Source organism: Nerophis lumbriciformis, linkage group LG17 (assembly GCF_033978685.3).
Source record: "Nerophis lumbriciformis linkage group LG17, RoL_Nlum_v2.1, whole genome shotgun sequence".
In the NCBI taxonomy this organism is placed as follows: Eukaryota; Metazoa; Chordata; class Actinopteri; order Syngnathiformes; family Syngnathidae; genus Nerophis; species Nerophis lumbriciformis.
In genome coordinates, this window is record NC_084564.2 from 865,517 (window position 1) to 885,837 (window position 20,321).

Consider the following 20,321-nt stretch of genomic DNA (forward strand, 5'->3'; position numbering starts at 1 on the left):
ATGCTACAAAAACAACATATTTGATGTTTTTTTTTTACAAATAATCATTAACTTTAGAATTTGATGGCAGCAACACGTGACAAAGAAGTTGGGAAAGGTGGCAATAAATACTGATAAAGTTGAGGAATGCTCATCAAACACTTATTTGGAACATCCCACAGGTGAGCAGGCAAATTGGGAACAGGTGGGTGCCATGATTGGGTATAAAAGCAGCTTCCATGAAATACTCAGTCATTCACAAACAAGGATGGGGCGAGGGTCACCACTTTGTCAACAAATGCCTGAGCAAATTTTTGAACAGTTTAAGAAAAACCTTTCTCAACCAGCTATAGCAAGGAGTTTAGGGATTTCACCATCTACGCTCCGTAATATCATCAAAGGGTTGAGAGAATGTGGAGAAATCACTGCACGTAAGCAGCTAAGCCCGTGACCTTCCATCCCTCAGGCTGTACTGCATCAACAAGCCACATCAGTGTGTAAAGGATATCACCACATGGGCTCAGGAACACTTCAGAAACCCACTGCCAGTAACTACAGTTGGTCGCTACATCTGTAAGTGCAAGTTAAAACTCTCCTATGCAAGGCGAAGACCGTTTATCAACAACACCCAGAAACGCCGTCTGAGCTCATCTAAGATGGACTGATGCAAAGTGGAAAAGTGTTCTGTGGTCTGACGAGTCCACATTTCAAATTGTTTTTGGAAACTGTGGACGTCGTGACCAAAGAGGAAAAGAACCATCCGGATTGTTCTAGTGTGAAAGTGTAAAAGGCAGCATGTGTGATGGTATGGGGGTGTATTAGTGGCCAAGACATGGGTAACTTACACATCTGTGAAGGCACCATTAATGCTGAAAGGTACATACAGCTTTTGGAGCAACCCAAGCAACGTTACCATGGACGCCCCTGCTTATTTCAGCAAGACAATGCCAAGCCACGTGTTACATCAACGTGGCTTCATAGTAAAAGAGTGCGGGTACTAGACTGGCCTGCCTGTAGTCCAGACATTGAAAATGTGTGGCGCATTATGAAGCCTAAAATAGCAGAAGGGAGACCCCCGGACTGTTGAACAACTTAAGCTGTACATCAAGCAAGAATGGGAAAGAATTCCACCTGAGAAGCTTCAAAAATGTGTCTCCTCAGTTCCCAAACCTTTACTGAGTGTTGTTAAAAGGAAAGGCCATGTAACACAGTGGTGAACATGCCCTTTCCCAACTACTTTGTCACGTGTTGCAGCCATGAAATTCTAAGTTAATGATTATTTGCAAAAAAAATAAATAAAGTTTATGAGTTTGAACATCAAATATGTTGTCTTTGTAGCATATTCAACTGAATATGGCTTGAAAATGATATTTACATCTAACACAATTTCCCAACTCATATGGAAACGGGGTTTGTATATTAATGCCGTAGATTCCGGACTGTAAGCCGCTACTTTTTATGAGTTCTGGCAGCCATATGGCAAATAGTTATTTTTATAAACACAATCAAAGAAAAGGTGTTATTGTTTGTGCTACGGCGCCATCTCCTGGACGAGTTCGCTCACTGCGGGTGCCGTTCGGTCTTCCAGCCGTCCATAGCGTTTTTACTTTTAATGATTCTTCATCCATTACTCCGAGCAACGTTTGTAAGTTTTACAATATAACTACAACTATTCTGTTTAGTTGATTGGAGAGCTAGCATGTGCAGCTTGTGGGCCCATGACCATGACTTGTGTTTTGTTTGATCAGCCGTTTTACTGCCGTGTTACAGACACTGTTTGGGAACAATTAAGGTATGTAATATTTGCTTACTATTCTTGATTTCATATTTTTGTTTGGTCTTCGAGTCGTCCATAACGTTCCACTCTTAAAGATTCTCCATTCCTGACTCCAAGCAACATTTGTAAATTTTACATTTCTACGTTGTTAGCTAATGCCAACCAGTGGTTCCTGCTTTTTAAAGCGCCGAGCCAGAAGTAGAAGTGCCGTTCAGTCTTCTAGCCGTCCATAGCGTTCCTACTCGTAAATGATTCTTCATTCATCACTCCAAGCAACGTGTGTAAGTTTTACAATATAACTAAAACTATTCTTACTGACTAAACCGTCCCACGTGTGGGTCCATTACCTTGACTTGTGTTTTGTTTGATCAGCCGTTTTACTACTGCGTTTGGGAACAATTGAGGTATGTTGTATTTGCTTACTATTCTTGATTTCATATTTTTGTTTGATCTTTAACGTTTCTACTGGTAATGATTCTTCATTCATCACTTCAAGCAACATGTGTAAGTTTTACAATATAACTAAAACAATTCTTACTTAGTAAAGTGTCCCATGTGTGATGTCTGTAGGAGTGTTTTCATGCATATTTGTACTTGCTATAGTAATGTAATGGTTAGCTAACATGCTAACATGTTTACAAGTGTCTGTGTTAGTATTATTAACTTACATTCTTTTAGTATTGTTTCACTTTCACAAATTCCTCAGTAAATTCACCAAAACGTCAACTAAAGTTATTGAGTCTGTTTAGCTGATGAGAGCTAGCTTGCGCAGCGATCGAATTATTTGCTTACTATTATTGATTTTATATTTTTGTTTGGTTTTTTAGTCGTCTACGTTTCTACACGTCGAGATTCTTCATTCATCACTCCAAGCAACGTTTGTAAGTTTTACAATATAACTAAAACAATTCTTACTCACTATAAAGCGTCCCATGTGTGATGTCTGTAGGAGTGTTTTCATGCTATCGTAATGTAACCAAGCTAGCGTCGTTAGCATTAGGTAATAGGTTTACAAGTGTCTGTGTTAGTATTATTAACTTACATTCTTTTTGTATTGTTTCACTTTCACAAATTCCTCAGTAAATTCACCAAAACGTCAACTAAAGTTATTGAGTCTGTTTAGCTGATTGGAGAGCTAGCTCGCGCAGCTAGTGGGTCCATGACCTCGACTTGTGTTTTGTTTGATCAGCCGTTTTACTGCCGTGTTACAGACACTGTTTGGAAACAATTAAGGTATTTTATATTTGCTTACTATTCTTGATTTCATTTTTCTGTGTGGTCTTCTAGTCATCCATAACGTTTCTACTTGTAATGATTCTTCATTCATCACTCCAAGTAACATGTGTAAGTTTTACAATATAACTAAAACAATTTTTACTTACTATAAAGCGTCCCATGTGTGATGTCTGTAGGAGTGTTTTCATGCATATTTGTACCTGCTATCGTAATGTAACCAAGCTAGCGTCGTTAGCATTAGCTAAAATGCTAACAGGTTTACAAGTGTCTGTGTTAGTATTATTAACTTTTTGTATAGTTTCACTTTCACAAATTCCTTAGTAAATTCACCAAAACGTCAACGTGGAGTTATTGAGTCTGTTTAGCTGATTGGAGAGCTAGCTTGCGCAGCGATCAAATTATTTACTTACTATTATTGATTTTAAATTTTTGTTTGGTCTTCTAGTCGTCCATAACGTTTCTACTCGTGTAAATTCTTCATTCGTTACTCCAAGCAAGCTTTATAAGTGTTACAATATAACTAAAACTATTCTAACTTACTAAAGCGTCCCATGTGTGATGTCTGTAGGAGTGTTTTCATGCATGCTATCGTAATGTAACCAAGCTAGCGTCGTTAGCATTAGCTAACAGGTTTACAAGTGTCTGTGTTAGTATTAACTTACATTCTTTTTGTATTGTTTCACTTTCTCAAATTCCTCAGTAAATTCACCAAAACGTCAACTAAAGTTATTGAGTCTGTTTAGCTGACTGGAGAGCTAGCTTGCGCAGCTAGTGGGTCCATGACCTCGACTTGTGTTTTGTTTGATCAGCCGTTTTACAGACACTGTTTGGAAACAATTAAGGTATTTTATATTTGCTTACTATTCTTGATTTCATTTTTTTGTTTGGTTTTCTAGTCATCCATAACGTTTCTACTTGTAATGATTCTTCATTCATCACTCCAAGCAACGTGTGTAAGTTTTACAATATAACTACAACTATTTTTACTTACTAAAGCGCCCTATGTGTGATTTCTGTAGGAGTGTTTTCATGCATATTTGTACCTGCTATCGTAATGTAACCAAGCTAGCGTCGTTAGCATTAGCTAAAATGCTAACAGGTTTACAAGAGTCTGTGTTAGTATTCTTAACTTACATTGTTTTTGTATTGTTTCACTTTCACAAATTCCTCAGTAAATTCAGCAAAACGTCAGCGTGGAGTTATTGAGTCTGTTTAGCTGATTGGAGAGCTAGCTTGCGCAGCGATCAAATTATTTACTTACTATTATTGATTTTAAATTTTTGCTTGGTCTATAACGTTTCTACTCGTGTAAATTCTTCATTCGTTACTCCAAAGCAAGCTTTATAAGTTTTACAATATAACTAAAACTATTCTTACTTACTAAAGCGTCCCATGTGTGATGTCTGTAGGAGTGTTTTCATGCATGCTATCGTAATGTAACCGAGCTAGCATCGTTAGCATTAGCTAGTATGCTAACAGGTTTACGAGTGTCTGTGTTAGTATTATTAACTTTTTGCATAGTTTCACTTTCACAAATTCCTCAGTAAATTCACCAAAACGTCAGCGTGGAGTTACTGAGTCTGTTTAGCTGATTGGAGAGCTAGCTCGCGCAGCTAGTGGGTCCATGACCTTGATTTGTGTTTTGTTTGATCGGCCATTTTACTGCCCTGTTTGCAAACAATTAAGGTATGTAAAGGAATATTTCTGTGTAAATAAGTAATTCCGTAACGTTTATACCTGCGGCTTATAGTCCGGTGCGGTTCCTATGTTTTTTCTTCAAAAATGTAGTGGGTGTGGCTTATATCGCGGCGCACTCTATAGTCGGGAGAGTTTGTGTTGTTGGTCTGTTGATGCCAGAAGGAAAAGATCATACATCTAAAAGAATAATACAAGAAGCTAACAAATCCCTAAAAAAAAAACCCATTAAAATGTGTTCATAAATGAAAAAGACATTTTGATTGGAGGAGATGAGCAAGAGAAGGCGTGGCTTGTTCGCGTCGCTCGCATGTTCTTCAAAAAAAGGCCTGACAAAAAAAGTTTAACTTAGACTTGCTGGCACAGCCAAGCAGCGGCGTGGTGGCCCCGCCCCCTCCAAACCCCAGGACCCTCTCGACCAATCACACGCGTCCTCGCCGGGGCCTTCCTTATACTGCCGCTCCAAATCCGTACGGTCCTCCAATACATCATGTCTGGCGAGTAAAGCTGTCCTGCAAGAGAAGAAGACGGCGGCGACACGGCACGCACACGCCATGGCGGGGGAGGGGGGAGGGGCGGCGGCGGCGGCGTGTGAAAACCTCCGAGAACGCTTTGCTTGGTTATTGTCTGCTCACGGGCCAGCCTTGGAGACGCAGACGACAGGAAGGAAGGAAGGAGAACCACGGAGCTGAAGCGTCCGCTCAAAGCGAGCACGAATCCTTCACACGCTGGCGGGGGAGGGGCGGGGGGGGAGGGGAGGAGGCGGGGCCTCTATAACCACGTCAGGAAGCTCTCCTTGTCGATCTTGGTGGCCGCCAGCACGGACTCCATGTCGTTGAGGATGTCCGAGCTGAGCGCCTCCTGCAGGCTGGGCATAAGCTCCTCCCCCTCCACCGCCATGCTCTCGCCCTCCAGGGTGCCCAGGTCCACGTCCGTGCCCGGGATGGCGTCCAGGTAGTCGGGGAAGCGGCTGGGCTGCGACGCCATGGAGGTGGGCAGGGGGTCACCTGGCGACAAGGTGGCGTTAAGGAAACAAATCCACTTCCTGTCTGACTGCCCCTCCCCTTATTGGCAAAGTCATGAATATTCATCAGCTAATTAGACATCATCACAGCTATTTAGCATGTCTAATGTGTCGGACGCCATCTTTTTATCTCTGCCTTACGACAATACAATTGTGTCCCGCTAGTTTGACAAGCCAGCAACTGTCCCCTTAACGCAATGTAGCATCCTCGCTAACGTCCCTCCACAGTGCGAAGCCGCGTCTAAATCACTGGCCCTCGTCTCCAGTGAAGCAAGTTGCTTACAAAACTGGAATGTTCTGAATGAATGGTCGATGTTGGAATTTTTGAAGTAGTAACATTTGGAATGGAGAAATGGTATTATGGAATTTCTGGAAAACCGGGAATTTTTCCTGATTAAGAGGAATGTTTTGACGCTGGAATTAAAACATGTGGAAGGAGTAGTCGACAGAAGAAAGGGTGAAAATAGGGTTTGGAAAAAAACGGGAATTCCTGGAATTTTTTTCAACTTGAAAAATTATCATTTGAATTTCCAGGATGAGTGGAATGTGTTGAAGGTGGAATGGTTTGAATCGGTCGAAAAATGTGGAAATTTGATGAAATGGTATTAAGGAATTCCTGGAATTTGGGGAAAACCGGGAATTTTTCCAGTTCAAAAAACAACTTTGTTTTTTGTCCTGATTAAGAGGAATGTTTTGACGGTGGAACGGTTGAAGTGGGTTGACTAATGTGGAAGGAGTAGTCAACAGAAAAAAAGGGTGAAAATAGGGTTTTAAAAAAACGGGAATTCTCGGAATCCCTGGAATATTTTTCAACTTGAAAAATCATCATTTGAATTTCCAAGGTGAGTGGAATGTGTTGAAGGTGGAATGGTTTGAATCGGTATAAAAATGTGGACATTTTATGAAATGGTATTATGGAATTTCTGGAAAACCGGGAATTTTTCCTGATTAAGAGGAATGTTTTGACGCTGGAATTAAAACATGTGGAAGGAATAGTCGACAGAAGAAAGGGTGAAAATAGGGTTTGGAAAAAAACGGGAATTCCTGGAATTTTTTTCAACTTGAAAAATTATCATTTGATTTTCCAGGATGAGTGGAATGTGTTGAAGGTGGAATGGTTTGAATCGGTCGAAAAATGTGGAAATTTGACAAAATGGTATTAAGGAATTCCTGGAATTTGGGGAAATCCGGGAATTTTTCCAGTTCAAAAAATAACTTTGTTTTTTGTCCTGATTAAGAGGAATGTTTTGACGGTGGAACGGTTGAAGTGGGTTGACTAATGTGGAAGGAGTAGTCAACAGAAAAAAAGGGTGAAAATAGGGTTTGAAAAAAACAGGGATTCTCGGAATCCCTGAAAAATGTGGAAATTTGATGAAATGGTGTTACGGAATTTCTGGAAAACCGGGAATTTTTCCTGATTAAGAGGAATGTTTTGACGCTGGAATTAAAAAATGTGGTAGGAGTAGTCGACAGAAGAAAGGGTGAAAATAAAATTTGAAAAAAACGGGAGCTCTGGGAATTCTTGGGAAATTTTTTTAACTTGAAAAAATGTACCGAGTGGAATATGTTGAAGGTGGAATGGTTTGAATCGGTCGAAAAATGGGAAAACCGGGAATTTTTCCTGATTAAGAGGAATGTTTTGAAGGTGGACGGTTGAAGTGGGTTGAAAAATGTGGAAGGAGTAGTCGCCAGGAAAAAAAGGGTGAAAATAGGGTTTGAAAAAAACGGTAATTCTCGGAATTCCTGGAATTTTTTTTAACTTGAAAAATTATCATTTGACTTTCCAGGTTGAGTGGAATGCGTTGAAGGTGGAATGGTTTGAATCGGTCGAAAAATGTGGAAATTTTATGAAATGGTGTTACGGAATTTCTGGAAAACCGGGAATTTTTCCTGATTAAGAGGAATGTTTTGACGCTGGAATTAAAAAATGTGGTAGGAGTAGTCGACAGAAGAAAGGGTGAAAATAGGGTTTGAAAAAAACGGGAGCTCTGGGAATTCTTGGGAATTTTTTTTAACTTGAAAAAATGTACCGAGTGGAATATGTTGAAGGTGGAATGGTTTGAATCGGTCGAAAAATGGGAAAACCGGGAATTTTTCCTGATTAAGAGGAATGTTTTGAAGGTGGACGGTTGAAGTGGGTTGAAAAATGTGGAAGGAGTAGTCGCCAGGAAAAAAAGGGTGAAAATAGGGTTTGAAAAAAACGGTAATTCTCGGAATTCCTGGAATTTTTTTTAACTTGAAAAATTATCATTTGACTTTCCAGGTTGAGTGGAATGCGTTGAAGGTGGAATGGTTTGAATCGGTCGAAAAATGTGGAAATTTTATGAAATGGTGTTACGGAATTTCTGGAAAACCGGGAATTTTTCCTGATTAAGAGGAATGTTTTGACGCTGGAATTAAAAAATGTGGTAGGAGTAGTCGACAGAAGAAAGGGTGAAAATAGGGTTTGAAAAAAACGGGAGCTCTGGGAATTCTTGGGAATTTTTTTTAACTTGAAAAAATGTACCGAGTGGAATATGTTGAAGGTGGAATGGTTTGAATCGGTCGAAAAATGGGAAAACCGGGAATTTTTCCTGATTAAGAGGAATGTTTTGAAGGTGGACGGTTGAAGTGGGTTGAAAAATGTGGAAGGAGTAGTCGCCAGGAAAAAAAGGGTGAAAATAGGGTTTGAAAAAAACGGTAATTCTCGGAATTCCTGGAATTTTTTTTAACTTGAAAAATTATCATTTGACTTTCCAGGATGAGTGGAATGCGTTGAAGGTGGAATGGTTTGAATCGGTCGAAAAATGTGGAAATTTTATGAAATGGTGTTACGGAATTTCTGGAAAACCGGGAATTTTTCCTGATTAAGAGGAATGTTTTGACGCTGGAATTAAAAAATGTGGTAGGAGTAGTCGACAGAAGAAAGGGTGAAAATAGGGTTTGAAAAAAACGGGAGCTCTGGGAATTCTTGGGAATTTTTTTTAACTTGAAAAAATGTACCGAGTGGAATATGTTGAAGGTGGAATGGTTTGAATCGGTCGAAAAATGGGAAAACCGGTAATTTTTCCTGATTAAGAGGAATGTTTTGAAGGTGGACGGTTGAAGTGGGTTGAAAAATGTGGAAGGAGTAGTCGCCAGGAAAAAAAGGGTGAAAATAGGGTTTGAAAAAAACGGTAATTCTCGGAATTCCTGGAATTTTTTTTAACTTGAAAAATTATCATTTGACTTTCCAGGATGAGTGGAATGTGTTGAAGGTGGAATGGTTTGAATCGGTCGAAAAATGTGGAAATTTTATGAAATGGTGTTACGGAATTTCTGGAACATCGGGAATTTTTCCTGATTAAGAGGAATGTTTTGACGCTGGAATTAAAACATGTGGAAGGAGTAGTCGACAGAAGAAAGGGTGAAAATAGGGTTTGGAAAAAAACGGGAATTCCTGGAATTTTTTTCAACTTGAAAAATTATCATTTGAATTTCCAGAATGAGTGGAATGTGTTGAAGGTGGAATGGTTTAAATCGGTCGAAAAATGTGGAAATTTGATGAAATGGTATTAAGGAATTCCTGGAATTTGGAGAAAACCGGGAATTTTTCCAGTTCAAAAAACAACTTTGTTTTTTGTCCTGATTAAGAGGAATGTTTTGACGGTGGAACGGTTGAAGTGGGTTGGAGTAGTCAACAGGAAAAAAAGAGTGAAAATAGGGTTTGAAAAAAATGGGAATTCTCGGAATCCCTGGAATTTTTTTCAACTTGAAAAATTATCATTTGAATTTCTAAGATGAGTGGAATGTGTTGAAGGTGGAATGGTTTGAATCGGTATAAAAATGTGGACATTTTATGAAATGGTATTATGGAATTTCTGGAAAACCGGGAATTTTTCCTGATTAAGAGGAATGTTTTGACGCTGGAATTAAAACATGTGGAAGGAGTAGTCGACAGAAGAAAGGGTGAAAATAGGGTTTGGAAAAAAACGGGAATTCTTGGAATTTTTTTCAACTTGAAAAATTATCATTTGAATTTCCAGGATGAGTGGAATGTGTTGAAGGTGGAATGGTTTGAATCGGTCGAAAAATGTGGAAATTTGATGAAATGGTATTAAGGAATTCCTGGAATTTGGGGAAAACCGGGAATTTTTCCAGTTCAAAAACAACTTAGTTTTTTGTCCTGATGAAGAGGAATGTTTTGACGGTGGAACGGTTGAAGTGGGTTGACTAATGTGGAAGGAGTAGTCAACAGAAAAAAGGGTGAAAATAGGGTTTGAAAAAAACGGGAATTCTCGGAATCCCTGGAATTTTTTTCAACTTGAAAAATTATCATTTGAATTTCCAAGATGAGTGGAATGTGTTGAAGGTGGAATGGTTTGAATCGGTATAAAAATGTGGACATTTTATGAAATGGTATTATGGAATTTCTGGAAAACCGGGAATTTTTCCTGATTAAGAGGAATGTTTTGACGCTGGAATTAAAAAATGTGGAAGGAGTAGTCGACAGAAAAAAGGGTGAAAATAGGGTTTGGAAAAAAACGGGAATTCCTGGAATTTTTTTCAACTTGAAAAATTATCATTTGATTTTCCAGGATGAGTGGAATGTGTTGAAGGTGGAATGGTTTGAATCGGTCGAAAAATGTGGAAATTTGATGAAATGGTATTAAGGAATTCCTGGAATTTGGGGAAAACCGGGAATTTTTCCAGTTCAAAAAACAACTTTGTTTTTTGTCCTGATGAAGAGAAACGTTTTGACGGTGGAACGGTTGAAGTGGGTTGACTAATGTGGAAGGAGTAGTCAACAGAAAAAAAGGGTGAAAATAGGGTTTGAAAAAAACGGGAATTCTCGGAATCCCTGGAATTTTTTTCAACTTGAAAAATTATCATTTGAATTTCCAAGATGAGTGGAATGTGTTGAAGGTGGAATGGTTTGAATCGGTCCAAAAATTTGGAAATTTGATGAAATGGTATTAAGGAATTCCTGGAATTTGGGGAAAACCGGGAATTTTTCCAGTTAAAAAAACAACTTTGTTTTTTGTCCTGATGAAGAGGAATGTTTTGACGGTGGAACGGTTGAAGTGGGTTGACTAATGTGGAAGGAGTAGTCAACAGAAAAAAAGGGTGAAAATAGGGTTTGAAAAAAACGGGAATTCTCGGAATCCCTGGAATTTTTTTCAACTTGAAAAATTATCATTTGAATTTCTAAGATGAGTGGAATGTGTTGAAGGTGGAATGGTTTGAATCGGTATAAAAATGTGGAAATTTTATGAAATGGTATTATGGAATTTCTGGAAAACCGGGAATTTTTCCTGATTAAGAGGAATGTTTTGACGCTGGAATTAAAACATGTGGAAGGAGTAGTCGACAGAAGAAAGGGTGAAAATAGGGTTTGGAAAAAAACGGGAATTCTTGGAATTTTTTTCAACTTGAAAAATTATCATTTGAATTTCCAGGATGAGTGGAATGTGTTGAAGGTGGAATGGTTTGAATCGGTCGAAAAATGTGGAAATTTGATGAAATGGTATTAAGGAATTCCTGGAATTTGGGGAAAACCGGGAATTTTTCCAGTTCAAAAACAACTTAGTTTTTTGTCCTGATGAAGAGGAATGTTTTGACGGTGGAACGGTTGAAGTGGGTTGACTAATGTGGAAGGAGTAGTCAACAGAAAAAAAGGGTGAAAATAGGGTTTGAAAAAAACGGGAATTCTCGGAATCCCTGGAATTTTTTTCAATTTGAAAAATTATCATTTGAATTTCCAAGATGAGTGGAATGTGTTGAAGGTGGAATGGTTTGAATCGGTATAAAAATGTGGAAATTTTATGAAATGGTATTATGGAATTTCTGGAAAACCGGGAATTTTTCCTGATTAAGAGGAATGTTTTGACGCTGGAATTAAAACATGTGGAAGGAATAGTCGACAGAAGAAAAGGTGAAAATAGGGTTTGGAAAAAAACGGGAATTCCTGGAATTTTTTTCAACTTGAAAAATTATCATTTGATTTTCCAGGATGAGTGGAATGTGTTGAAGGTGGAATGGTTTGAATTGGTCGAAAAATTTGGAAATTTGATGAAATGGTATTAAGGAATTCCTGGAATTTGGAGAAAACCGGGAATTTTTCCAGTTCAAAAAACAACTTTGTTTTTTGTCCTGATTAAGAGGAATGTTTTGACGGTGGAACGGTTGAAGTGGGTTGACTAATGTGGAAGGAGTAGTCAACAGAAAAAAAGGGTGAAAATAGGGTTTGAAAAAAACAGGAATTCTCGGAATCCCTGGAATTTTTTTCAACTTGAAAAATTATCATTTGAATTTCTAAGATGAGTGGAATGTGTTGAAGGTGGAATGGTTTGAATCGGTCGAAAAATGTGGAAATTTTATGAAATGGTGTTACGGAATTTCTGGAAAACCGGGAATTTTTCCTGATTAAGAGGAATGTTTTGACGCTGGAATTAAAAAATGTGGTAGGAGTAGTCGACAGAAGAAAGGGTGAAAATAGGGTTTGAAAAAATGTACAGAGTGAGTGGAAGATGTTGAAGGTGGAATGGTTTGAATCGGTCGAAAAATGGGAAAACCGGGAGTTTTTCCTGATTAAGAGGAATGTTTTGAAGGTGGACGGTTGAAGTGGGTTGAAAAAATGTGGAAGGAGTAGTCGCCAGGAAAAAAAGGGTGAAAATAGGGTTTGAAAAAAACGGTAATTCTCGGAATTCCTGGAATTTTTTTTAACTTGAAAAATTATCATTTGAATTTCCAGGATGAGTGGAATGTGTTGAAGGTGGAATGGTTTGAATCGGTTGAAAAATGTGGAAGGAGTAGTCGCCAGGAAAAAAAAGGGTGAAAATAGGGTTTGAAAAAAATGGTAATTCTCGGAATTCCTGGAATTTCTTTCAACTTGAAAAATTATCAATTGAATTTCCAGGATGAGTGGAATGTGTTGAAGGTAGAATGGTTTGAATCGGTTGAAAAATGTGGGAATTGTGGACGTTTGAAAGATGGATAATTCATTTTGAATGGGGAAAATGTCCCGGAAAACCGTGAATTCTTGGAAATCCGGGAATTTTTAAAAAAATAATTGTTGAAAGGGAGCACACAATTCCTGAACAGGCTGAATATGTTGAAGTTGGAACATAGGAAATGTGGGAAATGTGGAACTTTGAAAAATGTCCCATTTCATGGAAATTGGGGAATTTCGGGAAAAGAGGGAATTTTTTTGAAAATGCTAAAAAAAAATGTTAAAGTTCTGAATGAGTTGAAATGGTTGGTGTTGGAATTTTCCAAAACAGTGGAGAAATGCTGAAGTAGTAACATTTGTAATTGAAAAATGGTATTACAGAATTCCTGGGAAACCGGGAATTTTTCCAACTTATTTTTTTTCCTGATTAAGAGGAATGTTTTGACGGTGGACGGTTGAAGTGGGTTGAAAAAATGTGGAAGGAGTAGTCACCAGAAAAAATTGTGAAAATAGGGTTTGAAAAAAACGGGAATTCTCTGAATTCCTGGAATTTTTTTCAACTTGAAAAATTATCATTTGAATTTCCAGGATGAGTGGAATGTGTTGAAGGTGGAATGGTTTGAATCGGTCGAAAAATTTGGAAATTTTATGAAATGGTATTACGGAATTCCTGGGATTTCGGGAAAACCGGTAATTGTTCCTGATTAAGAGGAATGTTCTGACGGTGGAACGGTTGAAGTGGGTTGAAAAATGTGGAAGGAGTAGTCGCCAAAAAAAAGGGTGAAAATAGGGTCTGAAAAAAATGGGAATTCTTGGAATTCCTGGAATTTCTTTCAATTTGAAAAATTATCATTTGAATTTCCAGGATGAGTGGAATGTGTTGAAGGTGGAATGGTTTGAATCGGTTGAAAAATGTGGGAATTGTGGACGTTTGAAAGATGGATAATTCATTTTGAATGGGGAAAATGTCCCGGAAAACCGTGAATTCTTGGAAATCCGGGAATTTTTTAAATAATTGTTTAAAGGGAGCACACAATTGCTGAACAGGCTGAATATGTTGAAGTTGGAACATAGGAAATGTAGGAACTGTGGAACTTTGAAAAATGTCCCATTTCATGGAAATTTGGGAATTTCGGGAAAAGAGGGAATTTTTTTGAAAATGCTAAAAAAAAATGTTAAAGTTCTGAATGAGTTGAAATGGTTGGTGTTGGAATTTTCCAAAACAGTGGAGAAATGCTGAAGTAGTAACATTTGTAATTGAAAAATGGTATTACGGAATTCCTGGGAAACCGGGAATTTTTCCAGTTCAAAAAACAACTTTGTTTTTTGTCCTGATTAAGAGGAATTTTTTGACGGTGGACGGTTGAAGTGGGTTGAAAAAATGTGGAAGGAGTAGTCGCCAGAAAAAAGGGTGGAAATAGGGTTTGAAAAAAACAGGAATTCTCAGAATTCCTGGAATTTTTTTCAACTTGAAAAATTATCATTTGAATTTCCAGGATGAGTGGAATGTGTTGAAGGTGGAATGGTTTGAATCGGTCGAAAAATTTGGAAATTTGATGAAATGGTATTACGGAATTCCTGGGATTTCGGGAAAACTGGTATTTGTTACTGATTAAGAGGAATGTTCTGACGGTGGAACGGTTGAAGTGGGTTGAAAAATGTGGAAGGAGTAGTCGCCAGAAAAAAGGGTGAAAATAGGGTTTGAAAAAAATGGGAATTCTCGGAATTCCTGGAATTTCTTTCAACTTGAAAAATTATCAATTGAATTTCCAGGATGAGTGGAATGTGTTGAAGGTGGAATGGTTTGAATCGGTTGAAAAATGTGGGGATTGTGGACGTTTGAAAGATGGATAATTGATTTTGAATGGGGAAAATGTCCCGGAAAACCGTGAATTCTTGGAAATCCGGGAATTTTTAAAATAATTGTTTAAAGGGAGCACACAATTGCTGAACAGGCTGAATATGTTGAAGTTGGAACATAGGAAATGTGGGAACTGTGGAACTTTGAAAAATGTCCCATTTCATGGAAATTTGGGAATTTCGGGAAAAGAGGGAATTTTTTTTTTTAAATGCAAAATTTTTTTGAATGTTCTGAATGAGTTGAAATGGTTGGTGTTGGAGTTTTCCAAAACAGTGGAGAAATGCTGAAGTAGTAACATTTGTAATTGAAAAATGGTATTACGGAACTCCTGGGAAACCGGGAAATTTTCCAGTTCAAAAAACAACTTTGTTTTTTGTCCTGATTAAGAGGAATTTTTTGACGGTGGACGGTTGAAGTGGGTTGAATAATGTGGAAGGAGTAGTCGACAGAAAAAAGGGTGGAAATAGGGTTTGAAAAAAATGGGAATTCCTGGAATTTTTTTGAAACTTGAAAAAATGATAAGGATACGTGGAATGTGTTGAAGGTAGAATGGTTTGAATAGGTTGAAAAATGTGGAAATGGTGGAAGTTTGAAAAATGGCCAATTCATTTTGAATGGGAAAAATGTCCCGGAAAACCTGGAATTGTGGGAAATCTGGAAATTTTTGGAATTTGTTGATGGAAAGCTTGCGATTCCCGTATAGGCTGAACAGTTTGAAGCCAGCAACTGTATTCTTAACGCAATGTAGCGTCTTAGCTAACAAGCTAGCGGCTAACGTGTGTGTGTATATACGTTATACTGTATATATATTTATTTATATATATATATATATATATATATATATATATATATATATATATATATATATATATGTGTGTGTGTATATGCGTTATATATATGTTTTATATAAATATGTGTGTGTGTATATATGGGAATTAGTGAAGTGAATTATATTTATATAGCACTTTCCTCTGGAGACTCAAAGCACTTTACATGGTGACAGCCATGATCTACATCTTTAAGTTCCAGTTAAAGCAGTGTGGGTGGCACTGGGGGGCCAGTGTCTTGCCCTAAGGACACAGCGGGGGGAGCGGGGGTTGAACCTGGAACCCTCAAGTTGCTGGCACGGCAAGATGAATGAGATATTAAGAGCATGTGAAAGTTTGACTCCTATTTTGTTTACTTTAAAGTTTTGTGGTCAATCAGCTAAAAGTGGGGAGAGAGTTTGGCATTTTTCCCATCATGCATTGCATGGGATTTAAATAGGTGTTATGTTAAATTATGTGCGGTGTTTGGACATTTTTTTTTATAATATCCACAAAACTCATTGAGCAGGTTGTGTTGTGTGTGTTGACTTTCTGTGTTGGTTCTTTTGCGTCATGACTAGGGAAGTTTGTTTTGATTGGATTGCAATTCATGATCATTAACCTGCATTACTCACGTTGTCCACCAGATGGTGACAAAGTTGCAGCTATTAGATGTCTATAATAATTGCAATTCATGATCATTAACCTGCATTACTCACGTTGTCCACCAGATGGTGACAAAGTTGCAGCTATTAGATGTCTATAATAACGTTGGAGGCCCCTCGCAGGCCACTTTCCTTATCAAACTTGTGACATCACAGCAGTATCGGCCAGAAGGAGCGTCAGCCATACCTGTGTCCATCTCGTCCACGCTGTTGAGGAAGTCATCGGGGGTGCGGGGCACGCTGTAGCTGCTCATGCTCAAGCCGCTGTCCGTGCTCTCGTCCCTGGAGTGGTACGTCCCGCTGAGGGACACAAACAGGAAGTTGGTATCACGACTGGAATTAGCGCATGTAGGCAGAGTTCAGCACAAACGCCATGAATGAGGCCATTGTGAGCGTGGGGGCGGGGGGGGGGGGGGAATTAGGACGCCTGTCTACTGACTGGACCGCTCTCTCTCTCTCTCTCTCTCTCTCTCTCTCTCTGGTTTTGTCAAAAACATCCTTTCTGACGACCAACCTGTTGAGGAATGGGTCCGAGCTGTTAGCGGTCATGGTGCGGGCGTCCTGGGCCATGGGGGAGGACACAGGGTTGGTGCCGCCATCTTGATCCATACTGGTGGGCAGCTGGTTCCTGAGAACTAGCTCCTGGGGACGGGAGAGGCCGATGTTAGCATGCTACGTCATTTATTCCGTATTGGTAGTACGACATGCAGAAACCACAATTGGCAGTTTGTGAGTGCCCGATGGGCGTAAACCACCCACACACCAAATGTTTGATTGTCCAAGGTGAGTGGAGTGTGTGGATGGTGGAACGCTTCGAATCGGGTGACAAATGTGTCGACTGTATATTGCCCATTCATTTTCATTGGGGAGAACATTCCAGGAAAACCGGGAATTTTAGGAAAGGGATCTATGTGAAGAGTAGTGTGTGGATGGTTGAAAGGTCGGAATCGGGTTTAAAAAATGTTTTTTGAGAATTGTACATTGTACAACTATGAATATGTCCATTCATTTCAGTGTAAATTTCCTGGAAATTTGGGAATTTGGGGGAAACCGGGAATGAAAATATTGATACTGGCACAATTGTCCTGGGTTCGGTGTCAGAATTTTTGAAAACGGTTGAAAAATGTTGACTAAGTAACAGTTTGAATTGACAATGGGTAATTCCTGGAATTTTGAGAAAACTGGGAATTTGTACGGGACAAAAATAGAAAACTAAGAGCAATGTTTTGACGGTGGAATGGTCAAATAGAATTGAAAAATGTGGACTGTGAAAACTTTCCAGGAAGAGGTCAAAATAAGGCTTTGGAAAACCGGGATATCTGGAAATTCCTGGAATTTTTTTGAACTTGGAAATTAGTAGTTTGATTGTCCGAGGGGAGTGGAGTGTGGGGATGTTGGAATGGTTGTAATCGGATGGGAAATGTGGGATATACAGTAGATTGTATATTGACCATTCATTTTCAATGGGGAGAAAATTCCGGGAAATTCCAGGAAAACCGGGAATTTTGGGAAAGAGATATATATGAAGATTAGTGTGTGGATGGTTGAAAGGTTGGAATCGGGTTAAAAAATGTTTTTTGAGAATTGTACATTGTACAACTATGAATATGTCCATTCATTTCAGTGTAAATTTCCTGGAAATTTGGGAATTTGGGGGAAACCGGGAATGAAAATATTGATACTAGCACAGTTGCCCTGGGTTCGGTGTCAGAATTTTTGAAAGCGGTTGAAAAATGTTGACTAAGTAACAGTTTGTAATTCCTGGAATTTTGAGAAAACTGGGAAATTGTACGGGAGAAAAATAGAAAACTAAGAGCAATGTTTTGACGGTGGAATGGTCAAAAAGGATTGAAAAATGTGGACTGTGAAAACTTTCCAGGAAGAGGTCAAAATAGGGCTTTGGAAAACCGGGATATCTGGAAATTCCTGGAATTTTTTGGAACTTGGAAATTAGTAGTTTGATTGTCTGAGGGGAGTGGAGTGTGGGGATGTTGGAATGGTTGGAATCGGATGAGAAATGTGGGATATACAGTAGATTTTATATTGACCATTCATTTTCAATGGGGAGAACATTCCAGGAAAACCGGGAATTTTAGGAAAGGGATATATGTGAAGAGTAGTGTGTGGATGGTTGAAAGGTCGGAATCGGGTTTAAAAAATGTTTTTTGAGAATTGTACATTGTACAACTATGAATATGTCCATTCATTTCAGTGTACATTTCCTGGAAATTTGGGAATTTTGGGGAAACCGGGAATTAAAATATTGATACTAGCACAATTGTCCTGGGTTCGGTGTCAGAATTTTTGAAAACGGTTGAAAAATGTTGACTAAGTAACAGTTTGTAATTCCTGGAATTTTGAGAAAACTGGGAAATTGTACGGGAGAAAAATAGAAAACTAAGAGCAATGTTTTGACGGTGGAATGGTCAAAAAAGGATTGAAAAATGTGGACTGTGAAAACTTTCCAGGAAGAGGTCAAAATAGGGCTTTGGAAAACCGGGATATTTGGAAATTCCTGGAATTTTTTGGAACTTGGAAATTAGTAGTTTGATTGTCCGAGGGGAGTGGAGTGTGGGGATGTTGGAATGGTTGGAATCGGATGAGAAATGTGGGATATACAGTAGATTTTATATTGACCATTCATTTTCAATGGGGAGAACATTCCGGGGAATTCCAGGAAAACCGGGAATTTTGGGAAAGGGATATATATGAAGATTAGTGTGTGGATGGTTGAAAGGTTGGAATCGGGTTTAAAAGTGGTGTAAAATTTTGAGAATTTAGGGCATTGTAGAACTATGAATACATCCATTCATTTGAAAGGAGATTTCCTGGTAACTTGTGGAAACCGGGAATTTTTAAAAATATATATGATATATATATATATATATAAATTTTAATTGACAATGGCTAATTCCTGGAATTTTGACAACACTGGGAATTTGTACGGGGAAAAAATAGGACCGTTTGTTGTCCCAACTAAGGGGAATGTTCTGAATTCCTGGAATTTTTTTTGAACTTGGAAAATGGTAGTTTGATTGTCCAAGGTGAGTGGAGTGTGTGGATGTTGGAATGGGATGAGAAATGTGGGATATACAGTATATTGTACATTGCCCATTCATTTTCAATGGGGAAAAAGTTTCAGGAAATTCCAGGAAAATCTGGACTTTGGAGAAAGGGAAAACATGTTTTGTGTTATATATATTGGAAGAGTAGTGTGTGTGGATGGTTGAAAGGTCAGAATCGGGTTTAAAACATTTTTTGGAGGATTTAGGGCATTGTAGAACCATGAGTACGTCGATTAATTTGAATGCAAATTTCCTGGAAACTTGGGAATTTGGGGCAAACCGGGAATTTTTGAAAATATTGACTTTAGCACAATTGTCCTGGGTTGGTGTCAGAATTTTTGAAAACGGTTGAAAAATGTTGACGTAGTAACAGTTTGAATTGGCAATTGGGTAATTCCTGGAATTTTGAGAAAACTGGGTATTCGTACAGAAAAAAAAAGAAACTAAAAGGAATGTTTTGAAGGTGGAATGGTCAAAAACGATTGAAAAATGTGGACTATGAAAACTTCCCAGGAAGAGGTGAAAATAGGTCTTTGGAAAACCGGGAATTCTGAGAATTCCTGGAATTTTTTGGAACTTGGAAAATGGTAGTTTGATTGTCCAAGGTGAGTGGAGTGTGTGGATGTTGGAATGGGATGAGAAATGTGGGATATACAGTATATTGTACATTGCCCATTCATTTTCAATGGGGAAAAAGTTTCAGGAAATTCCAGGAAAATCTGGACTTTGGGCAAAGGGAAAACATGTTTTGTGTTATATATATATATTGGAAGAGTAGTGTGTGTGGATGGTTGAAAGGTCGGAATCTGGTTTAAAACATTTTTTTGGAGAATTTAGGGCATTGTAGAACCATTCATTTGAATGCAAATTTCCTGGAAATTTGGGGCAAACTGGGAATTTTTGAAAATATTGACTTTAGCACAATTGTCCTGGGTTGGTGTCAGAATTTTTGAAAACGCTTGAAAAATGTTGACGTAGTAACAGTTTGAATTGGCAATTGGGTAATTCCTGGAATTTTGAGAAAACTGGGTATTCGTACAGAAAAAAAAGGAAACTAAAAGGAATGTTTTGAAGGTAGAATGGTCAAAAACGATTGAAAAATGTGGACTATGAAAACTTTCCAGGAAGAGGTGAAAATAGGTCTTTGGAAAACCGGGAATTCTGAGAATTCCTGGAATTTTTTGGAACTTGGAAAATGGTAGTTTGATTGTCCAAGGTGAGTGGAGTGTGTGGATGTTGGAATCGGATGAGAAATGTGGGATATACAGTATATTGTACATTGCCCATTCATTATCAATGGGGA

At 38.4% G+C, this 20,321-nt stretch overlaps 1 protein-coding gene across 2 annotated transcripts in view; it reads right to left on the minus strand.

Moving 5' to 3' along the window:
• Positions 1-245: 245 nt before the first annotated feature.
• Positions 246-20,321, minus strand: part of yap1 (Yes1 associated transcriptional regulator) — a 103,740-nt gene continuing 83,664 nt past the window's right edge. For both annotated transcript variants that reach the window (XM_061972175.1, XM_061972174.1), the window contains 3 exons: positions 16,468-16,595; positions 16,141-16,253; positions 246-5,694 (listed from right to left, as the gene is read on the minus strand). In XM_061972175.1, the coding sequence (XP_061828159.1) occupies positions 5,459-5,694; positions 16,141-16,253; positions 16,468-16,595 (477 nt within the window). In that variant the 3' untranslated portion in view covers positions 246-5,458. The remainder of the gene's footprint in view (positions 5,695-16,140; positions 16,254-16,467; positions 16,596-20,321) is intronic.